The following is a 24,098-nucleotide window of genomic DNA, read 5'->3' as shown; positions in this document are numbered from 1 at the left end:
TAGCTGGTTTTCTTTTGCATTACAGATTCGGGGTTGGTTGTTCCTAGTATTTCTTATGACTTGCACAAAAGGTTGCTGGCAACTGCAGAACGGCATGGCCTATCGTTGGAACGCAGATTGGAAATGATTGGTGTATGTGCCAGCCAGATGACACTAACTCTTCTTGGTGGGCCTAACAGGTACCTTTTGTGTTAATGTTGATCATTGTGCCTTATGTTTCAAAAGGATTTACCGGTTGCCACTTCATTCATCTTATTTCCCCAGTAATTTTGCTTTCAAGAAATGGATTATTTTAGGTTTTAAACATCATTATTGAGCTTCACTTCTCCTCCCCCACCCCCCAGGGTTGAAGGATCCAGAACTCGAGTCCATAGGTTTAAAGTAAGAGGGTAAAGATTAATAAGGAACCAAAGGGCAACATTTTCACCAGAGGAAGGTTGATTTGTTCAGTGAACCACAAGAGAAAGTGGTTGAGACAGGTATGAGCAAATGAGTCCAGCTTGGATAAGAATCTTGTCTGATTTGGGCCGGTTGGGCCAGAGAGCCTGTTTCTGTGCAGAGTTACTGCAATGGCATAGGCAGTGGATGATCTTGTACTTTTATCTCGTGTCTAATCTGATCTGGTTTGAAACTTGAGCAAAGTGGTTTCTAAACTTTTAACCCTTTCAGAGGAAAAGATCCAAAGATGAGACACTTCTAATCCAATTTTCCCCATCTTTTAGCACCATTTAGCTGAACTTGTATTCAATCCCATTTTTCACATTCATGGAAGCACTCCTTTTTTAACCTGTTTGCCCTCTTCAGCATCTGGTGCATGCCTTCATTCTGTAGATTTCAAGAGCAAAGTATGGTTACTCAAATCAGTGTTTGTTTGCGTAGTGTAAAACTTTACCACTGTTTGTAACTTATGTCCTCTATCAAATTTTAAACATGGCCTCATCATCAGAGTGAGGACTTGAAAGTATTAACTCCAATATTAATGTACAAAGGGATATTGGAGTACAAGTCCATAGCTCCCTGCAAAGGGAGCATGTTGATGGGGTCGTTAAGAAGGTGTTTGTAAAGGCACTAAGTTCAAGAAGTGGGTGATCCATTGTAGCTTTTATTTAAAAAAAACTCTGCTTAGGCCACAGCTGGAATATTTCCATAGGTTTTCATTACCCTTTTTAGAAGAAGTATGTTGCGGGTGTGGAGAGGCTTCAGAAGAGGTTTACAAAGATGTTGCCTGGGTGTAGAGGGTATGTGCCTGGAATGCACTGCTAGGGGTGGTGATGGAAGTGGAGAGGATAGAAGCTTCTAAGATTCTCTTAGATTGGCATATGCAGAGAGTGCTGAAATATGGACGATTGGCATATGCAGAGAGTGCTGAAATATGGACTACTTGCAGACAGAAGGAATTAGATGTCATAAACAAGAGATTCTGCAGATGCTGGAAATCCAGAGTAACACTAACACACACAAGCACAGAGACACAGACGCACAAGGACACACACCCACTCACCCACCAAGTCAGGCAGCATGTATGGAGAGGAATAAAGAGCTGATATTTTGGGCCAAGAACCTTCATCAGGGATTAGGTGTCACTGCCTTGGTTAATACAACTCAACATTGTGGGCCAAAGGGCCTGTACCTGTGCTGTACTGTTGTATTTTCTGTGTTTAATATTTTAGACTTGAGAAGTAAGCTGGACTAGATCTGGGAAAATGTAATAGGACATGAATTTGGATTCCATGGTCATGACAGAGACTTGTGGATATACCAATTGTTACCATTCTGTCCTATCCATGGAACAAGCTAATTTTGTCAGGTTTCAAAGGTTTCAGTAAACATGTAGAAGATTAAATTTTAAGTCCCCCAAAATTTACCAGGGTCATCAGAAAACACTCAGAACTGAATACCCTGGAATGTTCATCAGTGTTCAAATGATGCAATCTCAACAGACTATAGGAAATATATATATATATATATATTAGAGAGAGAGAGAGATATTAGATATATATAGATAGTTTCACTGGCACATTTTTTCAATTATATTGTACATGAATTTGTTTTATAATAATCCAGTAACAATAATATTAATAATATATAATATAATAATACCTTCATTATTTACTGCACATTTTGTTCACATTGGCATCTAAAGCTGCTGTGAAAATCTTCAAATATTTTTGTTTGTCACTTTGATTCATACAGCTGGCCAGTAGGTTGCTAGGACCTGGGGATTTGTGATGTATTACGAATTAGCAACTGACAAGATATTGAAGTAGAATGGAAGTCTGATGTGATGTCATGCTTGTAGAGTGCATTTCAATTGAAAGTCAGATTATCTTGATCTAAACATACATCAGGCTATTTGTTGTTTTCAAGGTTAAATCCCAAGAATGTCCACCAAAGACCGACAGTCGCATTGCTGTGTGGACCACATGTAAAGGGAGCTCAAGGAATCAGCTGCGGCCGCCATCTTGCCAATCATGAAGTACAAATTATTTTATTCTTGCCCAACTTTGTGAAGATGCTGGAATGTATCACTACTGAACTTCAACTTTTTAGCAAGACTGATGGCAAACAAGTGGCCAGTGTAAAAGGTATCTGATTTTCCACGCTGTTAGTCCTAATACTTAGTCCTTTTGTTTGTTGTAGGACTCGTGGAACCTTTATTAGTGTAAATCTACTTAATTTAAGGCAATTCTCAGAAGGCAGGTGTGGATTTCAATCTTTAACAAAGTAAGTTAGCACCTAAGACTAGACCTTTAAATTTCTCCAGTGTGAATTCAGAGATAATGAAATTAGCTTTGTTTGTCACGTGAACATTCCATGAAGTATATCTTTTTCATCAACAACTAGCACATTTGAGATTTGCTTGGGGAAGTCCACAAGCATTGCCAGCACTGACATAGCATGCCTGCAGCATACTAACCCTAACTTCTGCATTTTTGGAATGTGACGGGAGAAACAGAGTACCCAAGGGAAACCTATGCTGCAGGAGAAGTTCAAGCTGCTTCCAGACAGCGGGAGGAATTAAACCCTGATCTTACAGCTAGTGTTGAAAACCAGTTATGCAAACTGCTATACTACTGCACTGCCCACTAATCAGATTTCCTTTCAAATTTCTGCTGGAATTGAGCTGATAAGGTTTTAATTGTGTAATTGCCATTTTAAAAGAACTGATCAGAGCATGAATGAAATATAATGTACTTCCAAGTATTTGTTAGGGAGAAGGTATAACAGTACATCCTCACTTCTGAATCAGGTAACAATATGTCAAGGCTTACTCAAGGACCAGAACACAATGGAGGTTGTTATTTCATTGGAGCACTGTAGTAGTGTTGCACTGTTGGAGATACCGCATTAGGATAAATGCAATTAGGTGACTGCAATCAAAGACCAGCAAACTGTCTGGCAGCAGGCACGTTCCATCGTAAGCAACCCAACAAAGAGAAGGGTGAGCTGCAAATCAAACACACCAGAAATTCTGCAGATGCTGGAAGTCTTGTGCAAATCACAAAGCAATGAAGGAGCTCAGCAAGTTGGGTAGCGTCTATGGGGAAGTCTTGCTGAATGGTTTTGGTGGGCTGAGACCCTCCATAGATGTGATAGCTATTGCGGAGAATGAACTGGTTGTTTCTTTGGAAGAACCCAAGTGTTGTTTTACATTACAGAGAATTTTAAAATCAATAGCTTTCCTAACAATGAAAGTGAACAAACAGATTTTCACATCCTGCTCTAAGGATTGAGTCACTGTACAGATTACCCTAGTTCCTGCTGAACTTTGTGGCTGTACTGGAGTAGATCACTTCCAAGCTTCAGTGGCCTTGCTCATTTCATTCTCCCTCAAGCATGTCATCCAAAGCTGTTCTTATCCTAACTTTCACCAAGTCCTGTTCACTAGGACTTATGGGAATTGAAACAGAAATTCAGTGTTCTGCATGACCTTCTGTTAATGAGAGAATGAAATTGAGGTTGGCCATGAATATAGTGAAGTAAAGTCCAGAAGTAATGAGGATATAGTTTTGAATCAAAGGACAAGGCCAGTGCTATTATCATGCTAGACTTATGGAGATACTATTTCTAGTATTTTCGCCCATAAAGGGTTATCTGGCCAATAGCCTGTGGAGGAACAATTTGAAGGGATTATATTCCAGGGATTTGGTTTGGGGAGGCTGGAAAATAGGAAGGTAAAATGTTTCATAAATTGAGGGGTATAGATAGGGTAAGTGCAAGGAGGTTTTTTTCTGCCTGCAGTTGGGTGAGACTAGAATCAGAGGTCATGTGTTTAAGGGTGAAAGGTAAAATGTTCAAGGGGAAATGCCACTCAGAGGGTGATGCGAATGTGGAATGAGCTGCCAGTGGATGTGTGGATCTAGGTTTGGTTTGAGCATTTAAGAGATGCTTGGACAGGTACGTGAATGGGTGAGGTATGGAGTGCTATAGTCCATGTGCAGATTGGTGGGACTAGGCAGAATAATAGTTCGATATCGACTAAGTGGGCCAAAGGGCCTGTTTCTGTATTGTAGTGCTCTGTGACTCCAGTATAATCTCACAAACTCATCAAATAATAGTGAATTTACCTCCGATATCTTACATTTTGAGTATGTAAGCATCCAGCAGTGGAACAGTTACAAACATAGAAAATGCACAGCATAATACAGGTCCTTCTGCCCACAATACTGTGCCAAACATGCTTTGAAAATTACCATAGACCTCTATTTTTCTAAGTTCCATGTACCTATGCAGGAGTCTCTTAAAAGACCCTATTGTATCTGCCTCCGCCACTGTTGCCGGCAGCTCCATGCACTCACTACTCTCTGCGTTTTTTTAAAAAAAACCTTACTCCTGACATCTCCTCTGTACCTACTTCCAAGCACCTTAAAACTAGGCCCTCTTGTGCTAGCCATTTCAGCCCTGGGAAAAAGCCTCTGCGTATCCACACGATCAATACCTCATCATCTTATACACCAGTTTTACAATGAGCTTGAAAAAACTCTGATTAGTTATAGATGTGTGGTTTTTAACCAAAATAAAACACTGCATTTGTTAAGTTTGTTGGTCTTGGTTCTGTGGAAATAGAGTTTCAGGAGTTTACTGTGTAGGAACAAAATAATTTTAAGTTGTGCTTGTCCTGCTTTCTCACCCTTTAAGTTTGCATAGTTCTGCCCTTCAATATATCATCTTAGCAATACACACCTCAAATGCTTGTGCTTCATCACGTCCCAGCTTCTCACTTCTTTCGTCTTCCCCCTTCAGCTGGCTTCACTTTTCATTTTTCAGTGTGAACTCCTTTCCCTTCTCCCTTCTTCCATTCTCCACGCTGGCTTCCCTCTTACCTCCTCTTATCATCTGCCCATCTCCTCCTCATGGAACCCCTTCTCCTTCTGTTTCTCCCATAGTGCAGTCTCCTCGCCCATTAGATTCCTCCTTCAGCCCTTTACCTTTTCCACCTATCACCTCCCAATTTCTCAAATTCCGCACCTCTACCCACCTGGCTTTGCCTAACACCTAGCTGTACTCCTTCCTCTCTCCCTGCATTCCATCCTTATTCTGGCTTCTTCCCCTTCCTTTTCAGTCCCGGGGAAGAGTCCTGAAGCACTGTCTCTTTATTCCTCTCCACAGATGCAGCTGATCTGCTGAGTTCCTCCAGCTTTCTGTGTGCACTCTGGATTTCTAGCATCTGCAGAATCTTGTGTGTTTATAATGTATGTGCTTCTCGCATTTTGACCCCTTACTCATCTTCAAACTTTAATTAGTAATGAATGACTGTGCTGTCAGTTTACGGAGCTCTATGTCCTTTCAATATTGCCTACCTACTTTTCCTCCTCCATTAAATCCTTATAGAATTTGCAATGTTTCTATACTTTTGGTCACCTAACCACTGTTTCTAATATATTGGCATTGTTAACTTTTGGTTCCAGTCAACTTTTCCATGCCCCCTCTCTAAAAACCAAATTCTTCCTCTGCGGGCTATTAGCCAGATTAGCTTTGATAGGAGAAAAGGTGGTTTGGCATATCATTTTCCATAGATCCTGTTTTTATTGTACCTGGCTCGATGTATAAAAGCACAGCAAAAGAGCTTAATTGTTCTGCATTGTAGTGGTCCTGAGAAGTATGTACATACAGCTCAGAGTGCTGGCTGCTAAATATTTTACCATGTTATTATTTAAATCTATCTTGGATTACAGTAAATTTTCAAAGTAGTTTTGGCCCTGTCGTCCTAAACTGATTTCGTTGCTTTTCAGCTTGAGTGAAACAGCCACCAACCTCCCAGAACTTAGTTGCCTTCCCAGTTCTCCCAAATACACTGGTTTTTACTACAGATAAACTTGAGCGGTAGCCCAAGAGGCTGGTTGTCTCTAAGCCCAGATCCAAGAGCGTTTGCACATAATGAGCCTGAAGCCACTTTTCCTGATGATTCAAATCTCTTGTTTCCAGCTATGAATACATCAACAAAACAGGATTCTGCTCTTTCCCTTTCCCTCTCCTGAACAGACACACTGTGGTACTCTTGCAGTTCCTTAGAAGGTTTCTGATTAGGTTACATTTTGGGGGAAATAAATTTTGGAAGTCATTAATTACATTGCTGATTCCTTGAAATCGACCAGTTTGAGATTGGACAGGAAATTGCTTGAAACATGCAACTTCCAATGGCTAAATCATGTTTTAGCTTGAATATGTATTTTTGGCTCATGACCATTACTGCTTCCTTCACATCCAGTTTCAGAACGGCTTACACCTGAGGCTCTTTAACCCTGTTTGTACTAACATCTCAAAACAGTTGTTGCCCCAAATCAGTAAATGCTGATGGGTGGCATTAATCGTGCCTGAGGTGGATTATTATTATTTTTGCTTACCTGTTGACACTGGCCACAATTCCATTTATGATCACACTCATTCTGCAAGAGACTGATACACTTCTTGAAGTGAACTTAGCAACTCCATCTCAGGATTTTTATTATGTTCCTTCTATGTTGTATAACCTGTCATTTCGAGTCTCTTAATAGTCTGCAGACTATGCATGAATATCTGTTCTCTCCTGTTTGTGACCAGAGCCCAGAGGGTTCCTGAGTCAAAGCCAGCAGCTGAGACTTGGATTAGATCCATAGCAGAGAGGAAAAGGTTTGCAGTTGTAACATGTCCTTAATGGTAAGAATTGCCCCAAAGTGCTTCACAGTTGATTGTCCTTCAGAAACGTTCCTCTTGGACTACAGAGAACCTGGCAGCCAGTCTCTGAACCGCAAGATTTTTTAAAAATAGCTACATAATAAACAATCTGTCTTTTGACATGTTGGCTTAGGGATATAGATTGAGCAGGGCAACATAAAGAATGTGCTGTTTTTCTTTTGTTTGAAATGGGTACGTGGGGTAATCTCCAATACTTCACCTAAAAGATGAAGCTTTTGGTAATCTTTCTCAGTGGCTGTAAATTTGCTGTATTCCATAATTGGTGTATGTTTTATTTAATTATTCTGTCCCATAGCAGTGTTTCTGCTCCGTTCATACACTACCAAGCAATGAAAAAAACTGCACCACCATTGCTCTTCTAACTGTATATACGGGCTCAGTAAAATTTTGCAGCAGAACTTGAATCGTTCCTGGTATTAGAGACCTGGAGAACATCCTGAATTCTCCCTGTCTGGCCCTTTCTACCAAATCACACAACCCACATACAAAAAAAGTGAATGATCAGCTACACACACAAAATGCTGGACAAACTCAGCAGGCCAGGCAGCATCTGTGAAAAAGGGCTCGTTCTCCCAATCTACGTCGGTCTTATCAATGTACAGGAGGCCGCACCGGATGTAGTATGTGACCCCCAACATACTCACGGGTGAAGTGTCGCCTCGCCTGGAATGGAAGGACAGTCTGGGGCCCTGAATGGTAGTAAGGCAGGAGGTGTGGAGGCAAGTGTTGCACTTGTTCTGCTTGCAAGGATAAGTGCCAGAAGGGAGATCAGTGGGTAGGGACGAATGGAGAAGGGAGTTGCGTAAGGAGCAATCCCTGTGGAAAGCAGGAAGTGGGAGGGGGAAGGGAGAGAAGTGCTTGGAGATGGCGGAAGTTACGGAGAATTATGTGCTGGATGTGGAGGTTGGTGGGGTTGTAGGAGAGGGCAAGAGGTTGGGTGGCAGGAGGATGGGATGAGAGTAGACGTGTGTGAAATAGAAGAGATGCGGTTGAGGGCACCATTGATGGTAGTGCAAGGGAAGCCCCTTTCTTTGAAGGAGGAGGACATCTCCTTCATTTTGGAATGAAAAAGCTCATCCTAAGAACAGATGCAGCAGAGACGGAGGAATTGAGAGGAGGGGATGCGTTTTTACAAGTAACAGGATGGGAAGTGGTATAGTCCAGGTAGCTGTGAGAGTCCGTAGGTTTATAATAGACATCAGCAGATAAGCTGTCTCCAGAGACAGAAACAGAGAGATTGAGAAGGGGGAGGGAGTTGTCGGAAATGGATCAGGTATATTTAAGGGCAGGGTGGAAGTTGGAGGCAAAGTAGATGAAGTCGACGAGTTCTGCATGGGCACAAGAAGTATCACCGAAGGAGTTGTCGATGTAGTGTAGCAAAAGTGGGAGACGGCTACCAGTGTAGTCTTAGAACACTGACTGTTCCATGTAGTGGACATAGCTGGGACCCATGCGTGTGCCCATGGCTACATCTTTTGTTTAAAGGAATTGGGAGGAGCCCAAAGAGAAATTATTAAGAGTGAGGACAAGTTCCACTAGATGAAGGAGAGTGGTGGTGGAGGGGAGCTGATTGGGTCTGATGTCCAGAAAGAACCTTTCTTTCTTGGGTGTCCAGGAAGCTTTGAGGCCTTCCTGGTAGGGGACAGAGGCATCTGGGGACTGGACACCCACAGTAAAAATAAGATGATGGGGGCCAGGGAACTTGACATCATTGAAAAGATCCAGAACACGTGAAGTGTCATGGATGTAGGTAGGAAGGGACTGAACTAGGTGGAGGTAAAATGGTGTAGGTATGCAGATATGAGTTCAGTGGTGCCAGGAATAAGCTGAAACAATAGGTTTTCTGTACTCTTTTCCATAGATGCTTGCCTGGCCTGCTGAGTTCCTCCAGCATTTTGTGTGTGTTGCTTGGATTTCCAGAATCTGTAGTTTTTCACTTGTTTATGAATAATCGGCTAACTTGATTTGGTATTGATGTAATGGATTTTTCTAATTGCTTTATTATTGCACATGTACTGATATACAGTGAAATGCATTGGTTTGCATTAACAACCTAAGAAAGTGCTTGGGGCAGCCCACAATTGTCAACATGCATCGTTCCAGCACCACAGTGGTCAACAGAGCAACAGCAGTAACAAAACAGTAGCAGTAGTTACTTCTTCCCACCCACTCACCCACAACACATACAGTCCTCCAAAGCCAGGACAGGACACCTCCAGGCCTCCAGTCTCTAAAGGATTTGTGCAGATATTGACTTCGACTTTCCAGTGGACTTGCAGACCCAGAGCTTCGGTCCTGAGCCACCCAGACAGATCATTCCATACATAAGTACACTCTTGTAGTACAAAAGGAAAATAGAATTTAAAATATAGTTATAGTTGAACAGAAATTGCAGTGCAAGTAGACAGACCGTGTAAGGATCAATGAGTTAAGATAAAGAATTCTTCTTTATTGTACAAGAACTCCTTTTAAGAGTCTTATAACAGCTGTCAGTCAGCATGGTGGTAAGTGTTCTCAAACATTAGAATCTTCTACCTGAGTGAAGAAGAGATACTTGGGTGGGAGGCCTGCTTGATTATGTTACTGTTTTTCCAAAGCAGCAGAGCTCAAGTGGAGGGAAGGTTGCTTTCTATAATACACTGAGTTGCATTCACAACTCTCTGCTATTTTTTTTATTTTGCATCCTTGGGCAAAGCAGTTGCCATATCAAGTTGTCATGCCTCTGGATAGGTATGATGCTGTTCAAAAAAACTGGCAGAATTCTTTTAACATGCGCTTCAGGTTAGTGTTCTCGTATCTTCAATGGAAGGTGGTGCTGTTGCCCCTGTAGTTTCTGCTCCTGCATTAGAATTTCGGACCATATTTTGTACCAATTGAGGAATGTGACTTGGCTGTATACATGCTACACGGAGCCAATTTTACATTAAATCTACATCTAATGTAACACTGTGGTGCCTTTCTGAAGCTGAATATTCAACTCCCAATTTGTAGCAAATGGTCTAAAGCAGATAACACTTCATTGAATGTTCTTGGTACTGGATAGCAATGGTTTTTAGTGGAATTACCATCCAAGTGCCTTTCATAGATAATCATTTTTCTTTTTAAATTTCCAGACTTGCCAGATACTCCCGTTGACTTGGTGATCAATTGCCTTGACTGCCATGAGAACCCATATCTTCGCGAGCAACCGTGGTACAGAGCAGCCGTTGAATGGGCCAACCGGAATCGGGCCCCAGTGCTGAGTATTGACCCGCCTGATGGTGAATTGGAACATGTTATTGATGCCAAGTGGTCTTTAGCTCTCGGCTTGCCTCTGCCTCTAGGGGAAAGTGCTGGCCGCCTGTATCTCTGTGATATTGGAATACCAAAGAAGGTTTTCCAGGAGGTGGGAATCTCCTATCATTCACCCTTTGGCTGCAAGTTTGTCATACCTTTGCACTCGGCATAATCACGGCTCTGTGCAGAAGAAGAAGAACGTGCAGGCCGTAAAATATTCTCGCAACTGGCAGAGGGAAGTGCTTGGTGAAGAGTTTGAAGCCTTAATGGACGACTGACTTGGGTTTAAATGATCTTAATGTTACAGTGAGTTATTTTTTTTAATGCAAGGAAAGCAGTGTCCTGTTGCAACTTGTGCAATACCACATTCCATTATGGGATGGTTGTGCTCAAGGCGGTTATTGCTTTGCAGTTTAACCATGTCTGTATGCAAGTTACTGTGTTTTTACTGAGAAAACAGTGCATAGTACTCTTCATGGCATTTCTAAGTTTAAGTATTAGAAAGGGCACCAACAGTGAGATTGCCTGTTGAACAACCCCACTACTTGTTACTTTCATGGGGAGAATTGCCATTTTAAGCTTGAGCAGATTTAAAAATTGTTAGGTATTCATTAGGAAAGATAAATAATGGCATTTGCAGTTTTCTTTGCACCGTTCAGATGTGGTAGAGGCTTAAAGTAACTACTTAAAATGCAGCTAATTTTTTTTAGATTCATTTGGGACAAGGTATCAATTACATGTTCTATTGCTGTCTTTGGAATGCACAAATAGCGTTATCTTGTGTAGTGCAGATTAGGAAATGGCTTCAGTAAAATGGTTTTCAACAGTAGTTGCTGTTCCAATCATTCCCTGTCATGGATTGCCGTTTGGAATGGAGCCCTGAATAGTACCAACTCCATTTCTCTAGTGGTTGCATATTAAACCTATCAGGTATGAAATGGCTTTAAGCATAGTAGGCCGTTATAGTAAGATGGATCTGAAAAAGGATTTTGAATGTGATCCAAGCTGCAAAATAGTCCTGCATGCCCCTAGGTTGACAGGTGTCAGTTTAATGATTGTACTACTTTTGAGGGAAGGATAGGGCTCTGTTTTGTTTGCCAAGTTAAGTGTGCAGTGTTTGTGCACAATTATAATGGAGGAAGAGATAGCAGGGAATTGGTTTGGTAGATGCTGCGTAATAATTACAAGTATTTTCAGTATCAGGGTGTTTTATGTCTGAGAGCAAGCCAAACTCCCAACAAGTGTGGCTGGTGGGAGGAAAGAGGACAAGCAAACAAAGGTGAGGCTGTTTCCAATATTAAGCTGAGCTATAAAACATAGAAGACTCTAAAATAGAGTTCAAAATGTACACAAAACTAGAGCAAGCAGTAAAAACAATTCTTCAATGTGTCCCTAATCCAATGAAATATTTCAAATAACTTTATTTTCTGGCTTGGTTAGAGTAGCAGAGAGAATGGTGGTATTATAAATGAAGACTTTAAAAGGTACACTAAAGTGGATCAGGAGTTTTTGTTTCTACTCAAGCTGTGTGTGTCTAAAAGTATCTCAATGCGTCATGCTACTTGCATTCTAGCTACATGGGATTCCAAGTGTGTGTTCATTAAGTGAAAAGGTAGAAAGTTTTGTTATTTATGCTAGCTATCTGAATTGCACACAATCCAATCACTGAAAGCAGTTTTTTGTGTGGATCAGTTCTTTGTTTCTCACCCCTCACTATGTCCTCCCATCACAGGTTTTGCTTGGACAATCATAACCTGTTCTCTATAAATTTGGGAAATAGAGGAAGAGAGGTAACTCCTGAGAATAGTTTCTGAATGATTATGTCAAATATCGAACAACAGTCAAACTCAGAAATGCAATTTGAAAGGCAGAGCCATCCATGGCATTACTTTTTTCTTCAGAGACAAATATAGTCTCAGCATTAATACTGACATAGGAGGCAAAAGTTTGCTAATGTTGCATGTATTAATATTTCTAGAAACTGATGAAGATGTTCTGACTTTAACTTGCCAAACTGTTCAAAAGGTCTCTTTAAATAATTTCCTGTTGGGATGCCTGTGTTTGCATGATATATCCCTCATATTATTGATCTAAATCTGACAACAATGTTGATAATTACTTTTCATAGGTCAGAGGACCTTGGATGTTCGTACAAAGTAATAATATTTAGAACCGGGTTAACTATTGATGCAGAAGTATTACTTGCATGTTTCCTGTCTCCTGAAGGTACAGTGATCAAAGGATTGGAAGGGTTCAGCAAGCAGCATAAAATGAGCTGTCACAAATTAACTGTTTACCACTATGATTATTAAGTTGATAGTTACTTCTGATAGATAGGGTACCATGGCAGGCAACATTGGAGCTGAAATAATACATGTCCTTAATGTTAAGATGTTTGGTTTCAATCTTTGTTAATAGAATGTTAAGATTTAGGATCTTGGTATCATTTTTATCCTTAGGGGGCTAACACAGGTGTTGGCAGCTTTGCTCATGTTGTGAATACCAAGATCGCCACCAGTGGACATGTCCCTTATAACCAGAAGTACAATATTCCAATGTAGAACCTGGTTTAATGTTTGATATTAATTCAACTCCCCTTGGTCTTTTTTTTATCCCATTTAAGTCAATACTACTGCAACAATATACCCCTTTCTAAGCCTCACGTTTACCAACTGTCCACCATAATCAATTGCTGTTGAGATATAATTGACCTTCGAGTACAATAGTGAATTTTTTTAATTAGGTATATTATAGGTTCTTCTGTAGCAGTGAGGGATTGCTGCATTTAATAGGCTAATACCTGTATAACATTCAATTCGACAAAGAAACAAACACAAAAGCTACTTCTACGAATGTAACTGATTTTGGGGTGGGGGGAGGAACATTGACTTTTGATACATAAACTGGAAAAAAAAGCTGTGTAAATCTGCTTGAAGGCCTTTCAGAAGCACTTTGGCATTACACCTGTAGAACGTCAGGATCAAACATTGTCAACAGTGCTGAATATGTACTTCCAATGAAGCAAATGCATAATTCCATTGGGATGGAGCTTTTGTGTGCGAGGACTTTGATTTTGGAAGTATAGCTAGCAGTTATTCTTAACATTTAAGTCCTACTTTTAAGAAAGTATCACATTGTTTGGCATAATTTTCTTTGTACAGATTATTTTGTACCAATGCCTATGTAAATTTTCTGCGCCACAACTATCAGAAAGCTGGTGTAGTAGTGGAGTGCCAATTTATTTTCAAAAAGAAGCCAGATTCATTGATAGGCTGGCTGCTTCAAGAATAACTCAATGATATTATTGCCTCAATGTGCTCAGTTGCTTGTTCAGTGATGAACCATATTTAAATATCCTGGTGCTTTTGGAAAAATGTGATGTTTTGTCAAATATTCCACCATATACTTCAGATAACACTCCAATCTGTAGTTACGGCACCACTATTTCCTTTGTTCTCTCGCACCAGAAGGCTATTATACACTTGAGCACTGCGTACACTTGACCTGGGACAAATTCTGACTTCTCAGCACTGTTGGAGGTCTTTAATAAGTTCCAGAAGTACTGATTTGGAAAAGGAGGAAGGACTTGGCCTTGATTAGTCCTTACTCGTTTTTTTTTTAAATAAATAGCTATGGGTATAGATCTTTTATTTAATGGCAGCACTGATTTGAACAGGCAGGAGGTAGGTAAGTCCTATCTTCCATAAAAAAATTTTAACTGGTGTATTCTGTCAACATTGGTGGGAGGTGGTAGGCAACTTGATTATCTCTGTAGTTCACTAGCCTACCATTGCACAGATGATCCATGTCAAAGTCCTTGCTACTCTGGAGTGTTCTAAAACTTCAACTAAAATCTGCAGGATGATACTAGACAATTGTAAACCTCCCAGGCAATACAGGTAGATCCGATCAATTTTGACTGCCTTTGCCATTTATTGTGGGAGAGCCTGAAGAAGAAAAAGACGAGCTTTACACATCCATCACCTTCCAGTTACCTTATTTGCTTCAGCTGTTGTACAAATACAGATTTAGACCTGGGTATTGCAGATGACAAAACGTCTGCAGGCTCTCAGGAAAAATAAATAACAGCTTGAAGAATCGCAGAAATAATTTGCCCAAGTTGGGAAGAGAATTGAGGATGTAAAGGTGCTTGGAACTAAGTCACTATCTTGCCTTCAAGAACCTGCAGACTTTACAAGTGCATGCAGTTTCATGTCTTAAAAACTCTCTCAGCTTTGAGAGGGAAAGCTGCTATCGATGTTTTGTCCAGAGCAAAGTGAAATCACTTTAAGCTCTTAACTGCATGAATGAAAGGATCAAAGTTAGTGCTAACAATACTGAACTGTTTCTCTGCGAAGTTTAACCTGGTTGCTACAGGTTATGAAACTGTTCCTTCAGTATTTCAGAACTAAGATTTAATGCTCCTTAGTTATGTTTACATGCATTACAGCTGGTACACTGTACTGCCAATAACGTATTTCTCAAAGGAGAATGCCCACCTCCCTTCCTTCATTAGACTATTGTACACGTTTAGTGGAAGCTCCCATCCATGCTTCGGGAGCATGTTTTACTGCAGCAATTTAAATATTGTATATTTAAATATTAAATACTGCAGCAATGTATAAATATTGAGCTGTGATGTGGGTGCATGAACTGCCAGTGCTGCTTCACCCTTTCCCTCTTTTGTATTGCTGTGGTCACCGGCTGTTAAAACATCTGTTTATTAGAAGGCGATTATTTAACTGAGTGTCAGCTGTCATATAAAGACATTGAGTAAATTTAGATAATAAGTGGAGCAGGTCACTTACAAGTTGGTTTAAAATGTTGAAGTTAGCTAGCTTGTTGCATCAGGCTCCAGTACATACTGTACCTCTCCATCACTTCAATTTTAAAGGCTGGGCATTTAACTCCAGAATCAGAACTGATGTCATTCTTGGGCTGTAGTAGTCTATTGCAGTTATAATGATACTACTTCATGAGTAATTGTGACTCAGATGTTTTGTGGATTTGTTGCTTTTGATGACTAACATTTTAAAAAAATGTGTTAAATTGAGGAAAAAAATGTCCAAATATGCTCTTGTTTTCTGGAAGATATGTGATTTCTTTTTGATGTCACCAGAGAAGGTGCTCAATAAAACTGGGAGTTTTCCAGTGGTTGGTCTCATATTCCTCTTGATGTGCTGCTTGGTGTGGTTCCTGGTGCAGTGAGAAATAAAAGCAAGGAAGTTAAAATGCTCGAAATAAAAAATGAATAGTCACTTAATTGGAATGTTGCAACAAAGTCCAAAGCTTACTAAAAAGCCAATCAACTTTTCTTAATTATATTTGTCAAGGATCTCTCCTCATCTTTGGAGGGAAGAAAACCCTTGGGTTTTCCTTTGATTTATGAATGTGATGAAACTGTAGGAACTCTCAGAGAGAGTTAACCATTGTCCTCTTGACTAGCTTGATTGGAGTTTTACAGCAGTTGCTGATTTAGAAGTTTTTTTTGGGGGGGTAGGGAGGTAAACCGCTTCGGTATTGCCTTACATTCAGTGGCCAGTTTATTAGATACCTCCTGTACCTAAAGGGGCCACTGAGAGTATGTTTGTGGTCTCCTGCTGTTGCCCATCCACCTCAAGGTTCAACATGATGTGTATTGAGAGATGCTCTTCTGCACACCACTGCTGTAATATGTTATTTAAGTTACTGTTGCTTTCCTGTCAGCTTGAATCAGTCTGGCCATTCTTCTCTGACCTCTCTCATAAATAAGGCATTTTCGCCCACAGAGCTCTTTCTCACTAGATGTTTTCTGTAAACTCTAGAGATTGTTGTACATGAAAATTCCAGGAGATCAGCAGTTTCTTAGGTACTCGGATCACCTTGTTAGGCACCAACAATCGTTCCATAGTCAACGTCACTTAGATATCATTTCTTCCTCATTTTGATATTTGTTGTGAACAACTAAAGCTCTTGACCATGTCTGCTTGCTTTTAATGCATTCACTTGCTGCCACATGATTTGCTGATTAGATACTTACATTAATAAGCAGGTGTACCTAATAAAGTGGCAGAACAGAATCAGGTTTATTATCACAGGCATGTGTCGTGAAATTTGTTAGTAGCAGCAGTTCAATGCTATACATAATATAGAAGAAGAAGAAAAAAATAATAAACAAATCAATTACAATATACATATAATGAATAGATTAAAATCATGCAAAAACAGATTTAAAAAATGAGGTAGTGTTCACGGGTTCAATGTCCATTTAGGAATCAAATAGCAGAGAGGAAGAAGCTGTTCCTGAATTGCTGAGTGTGTGCCTTCAGGCTTCTGTACCTCCTCCCTGATGGTAACAGTGAGAAAAAGGCATTCCCTGGGTGCTGGGGGTCCTTAGTAATAGATGCTGCCTTTCTGAGACACCGCTCCTTGAAGATGCCCTGTGTACTTTGTAGGTTAGTACCTAAGATAAAGCTGACTAAATTTATGATCCTCTTCAGCTTCTTTCAGTCCTGTGCAGTAGCCCCCCAACGGACAGTGATGCAGCCTGTACCTGCTCTGCATGGTACATCTGTAGAAGCTTTGAGTGTTTCTGCTTGCCATTTCTTGAAATACATGGCTGACTCTACCAATTCAGTGGCCATAAAAGAGTCAAACTTGTATACCTTGAAATGGGATTCCAACCTTTCTCAAATTAGTTTTACAGTTCTTTAGATGCTATTAAAATAACATAACTATTATGTAACCATTCCTTGTCAATTGTTCTGCATGCACCTCCATCTGACGCTGAATGACTTTATCAGTTTAATTCTTCCATTTTTATCCTGCTTCATATTTTTTAAAAAACTTGGAAGGCAAGAAAGGGTGCAGAAAAGATTTGCTAGGATATTAATGGGACTGGAGAGCTTGAGTTATAAGGAGAGACTGGATAGGCCACAACCTTTTTTCCTGGATAATAGGAAGCTGAGGGGTGACCTTAGAGTGGTATTTAAAGTCATGAGGGGCATAAATAAAGGTGGATCATCACAGTCCTTTTCCCAGGAAAAAGGGGAGTCTAAAACTAGATGACATGCAATTAAGATGAGAGGAGAAAGATTTAAATGGGATCTGAGGGGTAGCTTTTACATATCGAGGCTGGTGAGTATGTGGAATGAGCTGCCAGATGAAGTTGTAGAGTTGTGTACTATACAAAGTTTAAAAGATTTGCATAAGTACATGAATAAGGGAATGTTTAGAGGAGAATGGGCCCAAAGGCAAGCAAATGAGACTAGATCAGATAGGCAACTTGGCTGGTGTGGATGAGATGGATCAAAGGGCCTGGTTCTATGCTGGGCACTGTGCTAATCAATTCAGTTGGTGCATGTGTTAACTGAGTTCCACATTCTCTTCACTCAGGGTTTAGAAAAAGAATGCTCCCTTGTTTCTTTTGGATTTATTTGAGAATATTTTCTAAAATTATCTCTGCTTAGTTCTTCCTGAAGAATGAGAATGTTCATGGTACACAGCCTGTAATTCAGTACAAAAGTTGTAATTTGATTTGGGTTGAGAGGACAATATTTATGGCTTTCCTTGCTGTGTGAAGATAACAATATTTTGGTTTGAAACGATGATCAAAACATCCCTTCAGGTGCCAAAAACATTCCAATATTTATGACCAGTGAATGAACAGTCTCCAGGTATTAATCTAGGAATGATGGGTTTAGATAAGTGATAACTATTAAAGTTATATAGTTCAGAAGCACAGGTCTGTTTGGGAAAGTGAAAATAATCTTATAAAGAGTTCATTTTGGGCTGGGAAGGGATTGGAACGCAGCAGAGAGTGGCCAGTTTAGTTATGAAGAGAGACTGATTGAACTGTTTTATTTGGAAGACGTGCTGGGAGTGATCAGATTTTAAAGGTACTACTTGGAGGTCACAAGGTTGTTGACTGAGCATTTATCAGAATCAAGTTTAATATCATTTACAAATGTAAAATTTGTTGCAGCAGCACACTGCAATATATTAAAAATATTAATTACGAAAAGAAATATTAAAAATTAAATTACATTAAGTAGTGCAAAAAGGGAGCAAAGTAGTGAGGCAGTGTTCATGGGTTGGTTTATTGTGCAGAAATCTTATTGCAGAGAGGAAGAAGCTGTTCCTAAAATGTTGTGTGTGTCTTCGGGACCTGCTCTCTGATTGTAGTAATAAAAAGAGGGCATGTCCTTGGTGATGAGTCTTTAATGATTGCCGTATTTTTGAGGCTTTAGAAGGTTTCCTCGATGCTGGAGAGGTTAATGCCCATGATAGAGCTGGATGAGTATACTGTACAACCTTTTGCAACGTTTTGTGATACTGTGCAGTGGCCCCTCCATACCAGGTGCTGATGCAACCAGTCAGAATGCTCTCCATGGTAAGCCAGCTGGCATGCACACACAGGTTTCTTTGGTGCTCCTTTCTTCTATATTCAGCTAAATTTCTTGAATATTCACTGTTTAACCAGCAGATGGCAGTGGTTGCTTTTTAATGTGAAGCTCATCAGACAAATCTGGCTGTAATGATAGTGTAGCCACAAGACTGCAGATGCTGGAAATTTGAACAACGCAATAAGGTGCTGGAGGAATTCAGAGGCTGGGCAGCATCTGTGAAGATAGATGGACAAATTCTACAGTTGTGTAGGAGGAAAAGGTTAGATTGATTGTGGAATAGGTCAGTACAACATTATTGGTCAAAGGACCTGTACAGTACTGTTCGATGTTCTAACTTTCCAGATGGAAGGCCAGTACCTGAAATACTGATTGACTACAGGCAGTCCCCGGGTTACAAACGAGTTCTGTTCCTGAATCCGTCTTTAAGTTGGATTTGTACGTAAGTCGGGAGAAGTACATCTGGTATTATTTAGTGTCAGTCAAACGTTTGTCTTAGTATATAGTATATATTTTACCTTTCTATTCATATAAAACAATTAAGAAATGTATGTTTTCCACTGTGTTGCTAAGTAATAATTGTAGCTTTCATTGGGGCAGGGCCTTTCACATACTCCATTATTCTCACTTTATCCGTTATCCTTTAAAATTGTTCCGATTGTTGACCGACTGTAACCTAACTATTTTCCAATGACTGATGGCGTTTCACCTCTTTCCAAATGCTTATTTAATTTCAATTTTTATTTTCAATCGCGATCGCTTCCCATCAATGGAACAGAAACACTGCTGGCGGTGGGACCCGAGCTCCACCGGTTCCCGAGGTCCGCTGGGTCCTAAGGACCACCGTACTGAGACAGACTAAATGGGACAAGTGGGGGCTGTGCTGGGTTTGGGTATTTGATCCTCCACAATATTCCACGTGGAAATTTAAACTGGAGGTGGCAGTGTTTTTTTTTTTATGAGGTCGAGTTGTGAGCTCGACATCAACCCAGCATGGATGGTACGGGAGTCACTGGATCGACATCAACCTGACACGGGAGCGGTCTGTCACTGGATCGAAGTCGGGAACCTCCGTTCTCCAGCCCAGCGCTGATCTCACTGCACCACCAGCCGACTGGAATGGAGGCGGGCAAGGTCAGGGTGAATCTTACTAAGAAAATTTTAAGCCAAATATAAAGTTAAACACTCAACACAGTGTCAACGGCATCAACTTAAAATGGCGAACGGCATCGCAATCTGACATAAAATGGCGGACGGCGTTTTCCTTCCTAGGTTCGTAAGCGCGAGATGTCCGTAAGTCGGACGTTCGTAACTCAGGGACTACCTGTATTTGCCTCCATAGATGCCGCCTGACCAAACTTCCTGCACCACCTTTGTTTGTTGCTGTAAATGGTAGTGTGTTCTAGGTAACTAGTTCTTCTGTCCATCTGAAGAAAGAATAATGACAAGATTTGATATGACTGCATCTCTACTTTAGTTCTGAGCCTGCCTTTTACCTCTAGACTTGGCCACCCTGCCTCAGTCCCCTCAAAATTTGATTCCATCCAAAATTCTATTGCCTGTGTTCAAAAGCACATCATCCATCACACAAGCTTTGTGAATTTCAAGTTTCTACTATTTGTGGTGTTCTTTTTCCTCTGACCTGTATCCTGTCTTATAATTATCCACGTTTCTGATATCTTCATATACACTTAATGGCTACTTTATTACCTGCTTGTTTATGCAAATATTTAATCAGCCAATCATGTGGCAGTAACTAAGTGTATAAAAGCATGCAGACATGGTCAAGAGGTTCATTTGTTTTTCAGACCAAACATTAACAATGTGATCAAAGTGAGTTTGATAGTGGAATAATTGTTGGTGCCAAACAGAGTGGTTTGAGCATCTCAGGAACTGCTGAACCCCCTGGGAATTTCACGCACAACAGTCTCTAGAGTGTACGGAGAAGTGTGCGATAAACAAAAAGCATCCAGTGAGTTGCAGTTCTGTGGGCAAAAATGCCTTGTTAATGAGAGAGGTCAGAGGAAAATGTCCAGACTGATTCAAACTAACAGGAAGACGACAGTAACTCAAATAACCTTGCGTTACAGCAGTTGTGTGCAGAAGAGCATCACTGAACAAACAACATGTCCAACCTTGAAGTGGATGGCCTAAGGTAACATAAGATCACAAACATAGGCTGAGTGACTACTACATTGGGTACAGGAGGAATCTAATAGAATGGCCACCACTGAGTGTATAATTGCTGCCAAGATGTGTCTTTAAAAATCTCCATCCGAATCTTCATTTAACAATGATCCATAAAACGTAACGACTAAACTTTTGGTCACTTGACACACAATGTGACTTATAGTATTTCTGGCAGGGGATTAGGAATGTTCCTAATGTCAAAATGCCACACAAATTGAAGCAAATAATTTTGGTGTATGACTCTGGAGCTTGTCAAAATAAAAACACCACTCATTTGGTTGAGCAGTGGCCATTGTCAGCTGCTTTTTGAAAATAAAGCCAGTCCTCTTATTTGTGGATGCAGCTGACAAATGTGTGAAGGTCATAGGACCTACCCAAAATCCTGACCAGAGGTCTAGAGATTGCAGTGAATTTTGTAGATGATGTCCACTGCAGCCACTGCTCCTTGGTGATCATAGGCAGTGAATTTTCGGAGGGGTGGGGTGGATTGGGTTAACAGGTCAGCTGTTTTGTTTTAGATGACTACGATGTGCCAGCTGTTGTGATAACAGTTCACTCCCACAAACAGCAATATATCAGAGTTCAAGATAATGAGTTGGCATAATTTTAAGGTGATTGATATAGAGGGGATGTCAGAGGTAAGTTTTTTTTACACAGTGGTGGTTATGTGGAATGCACTGCCAAGGGTGGTGGTAGAGGTGGATCTGTTGGGGATATTTAAGAAACTCTTTGATAGGCATGTGGATAACAGAAAAATGGAGGGTTTGTGAGAGGGAAGGGTTAGATTAACCTTACAGTAGGTTAAAAGGTTGGCGCAGCATTGTGGGCAAAAGAGCTGTAGGCACAATGCTGTAATTTTCTATGTTCTATAATGACTGGAACATGCTTCAGTGGTATTGTTTGAAATATACCAAAATATTGGGGAAAACTTCCTGGTCGTCTTTGAAATAATGCTGAAGTATATTTTGCATCTATCTGTGCAGGTTTTAGTTTAACATTTCAGGTAAATGACCACAGATCTGATAGTGCAGAATCTATCAGTATCACAGTGAAGTTTTGCTGTAGATTTTGTTCCCATGTCTTCTCAATTGGATATCAACCCTTAGAGTCACAAATAATGTGCTGTTCTTGATTTCATGATGTTCAACAAATAAACTTGAATAATTTTTTAAAATTAATTCTCTCCGTGTCTGATGATTTGATCTACAAGTGTTGGAATTGCTGACAAATCTCACATTTCCCTAGAAGTTGATTGCGTCTGGACTGGTGATCTGGTCTCAAAAGTTGTCACAAACCCACTGGTATGAAAACTACTCAGATAATCAGCTCTTTTGATCGAGTAAGCAAAATGTTAATGGGCCTCTGGCAGCATGGATGTTACATCTAACAATTTTCCAATTTTCAAAAGTACCTCATCAGAGGGAGGATGTTGAGGTTTTAGAAAGGAAACAGAAGAGGTTTACCAGGATGCTGTGTGGATTAGAGAGCATGTGCTATAATGAGAGGTTGGACAAATAAGTTATTTTCTCTGGAGCAGTGGAGACTGAGAGGAGATCTGATAAGAGGTTCATAAGATTATGAGAGTCATAGAGTAGACAGACATTATCTCTTTCCTAGGGTTGAAATATCTAATACCAGAGAGCATGCATTTAAGGTGAGATGGAGTAAGTTCAAAGGAGATCTGAGGGTATTTTTTTTTACACAGTGAAGGGTGCTTGGAATGCACTCTCTGGGGATGGGCGGTAGAAGCAAGTACACTAGGGACTTTTAAGAGACGTTCAGGTAGACACAAATGTGAGGGAAATGGAAGGATATGGACATTGTGTAGGTAGAAGGGATTAGTTTAATTTGGCTATTTGACCACTAATTGGTTTGGCACAACATTGTGGGTGAAAAGGCCTGTTCCTATCCTGTATCTATCTACATCCTGTAATGTTAGGGCAGCAATGGAAATCCTTCATCCCTGGTGGTGGTGTTCAGGGTCTCTTCCATTGTGTCAGTAGCTCAATTTTTCACTTCTGTCAGTCATTCATGTTCTGAGTGGGACTCAGGAATACTGTCACACTCAGATGTAGAAGGATTCTTTGTTGTTTCAATAACAATCTTGTTTTGCCAGTCGGGGTTGTTGGACCACCGATCCTAGAGGTCCAGTGGACCAGCCGTAGTCTGGCCTCTGTCCTTTGATCTGTTTGGCATGAGTGATCCTACCTAGAGCCAAAAGTATAATACCCTGACTCCAGCCAACACAGCTCTCTGGGTCACTGAGATATGTAAACCTCCAAACCACAACAAGGTCCCTATCCTGCACTGTTCTATTTTCTATGTGTTCTGTGCAGTTTGTCAGAACCATTGTGTTTAATTACTTCAGGTCTCAACAATTCCCTTGTTGTCTGACAACACACACAAAATGCTGGTGGAACACAACAGGCCAGGCAGCATCTATAGGGAGAAGCACTGTCGACGTTTTGGGCCGAGACCCTTCGTCAGGACTTAATTACAGTGCTTCTCCCTATAGATGCTGCCTGGCCTGCTGTGTTCCACCAGCATTTTGTGTGTGTTGTTTGAATTTCCAGCATCTGCTGATTTCCTTGTGTTTGCCCTTGTTTGAATCTTATTTTCTCCTTTAAGTTTCGGTCCATTCTAAAGAACTGCCTATAATCCAGATTTAATTGAATAGTAATAATCCACCAGCCCTGACCTATACAGGTTTGTTAGGTTTACACAATTTTGCACAAAATGTTTTAAATAGCAAATTTTAAGTCTGAAACTTCTCCTATGACTGTCACCTCTCCTCTACATCACTGAGATCCTTAACCTTCCACCAAATTTGATCTACCATACCTGACTTTGTAATTGGCTGTGTCTTGAGCTGTCAATGCCATAGCTCACAAATTCCTGTCTCCCAACTGTTCTGTCTTGCTTCTAAAGATGTATCATTAAACTTAAGTTTTAGATCAAACTTTTATTAGCTTCTCTAGCTAGGTCTTGGGTAAGAGATTGCCTGATTATTTTCTTATAAAGGTTCACTTGTGTTTGTAAAAAGGAAAAACAATTTTAAAAAAATCAATAAGT

At 40.4% G+C, this 24,098-nt stretch overlaps 2 protein-coding genes across 4 annotated transcripts in view; both read left to right on the top strand.

Annotated features, from left to right (window-relative positions):
- Positions 1–22,200, top strand: part of edc3 (enhancer of mRNA decapping 3 homolog (S. cerevisiae)) — a 127,246-nt gene extending 105,046 nt beyond the window's left edge. For both annotated transcript variants that reach the window (XM_073025470.1, XM_073025469.1), the window contains exons 5-7: positions 26–179; positions 2,368–2,585; positions 10,290–22,200. In XM_073025470.1, the coding sequence (XP_072881571.1) occupies positions 26–179; positions 2,368–2,585; positions 10,290–10,624 (707 nt within the window). In that variant the 3' untranslated portion in view covers positions 10,625–22,200. The remainder of the gene's footprint in view (positions 1–25; positions 180–2,367; positions 2,586–10,289) is intronic.
- The window catches only part of LOC140714317 (uncharacterized), a 156,049-nt gene continuing 142,579 nt past the window's right edge, over positions 10,629–24,098 (top strand). Inside the window, exon 1 of one of the 2 annotated variants that reach the window (XM_073025468.1) lies at positions 10,629–10,758. The gene's annotated coding sequence lies outside the window, so the exon portion shown is untranslated. The remainder of the gene's footprint in view (positions 10,759–24,098) is intronic. The other variant, XM_073025466.1, reaches the window with a different exon arrangement.

Source organism: Hemitrygon akajei, chromosome 21 (genome assembly GCF_048418815.1).
Source record: "Hemitrygon akajei chromosome 21, sHemAka1.3, whole genome shotgun sequence".
NCBI classification, from domain to species: domain Eukaryota; kingdom Metazoa; phylum Chordata; class Chondrichthyes; order Myliobatiformes; family Dasyatidae; genus Hemitrygon; species Hemitrygon akajei.
This window is presented reverse-complemented; position numbering and strand designations above follow the sequence as displayed.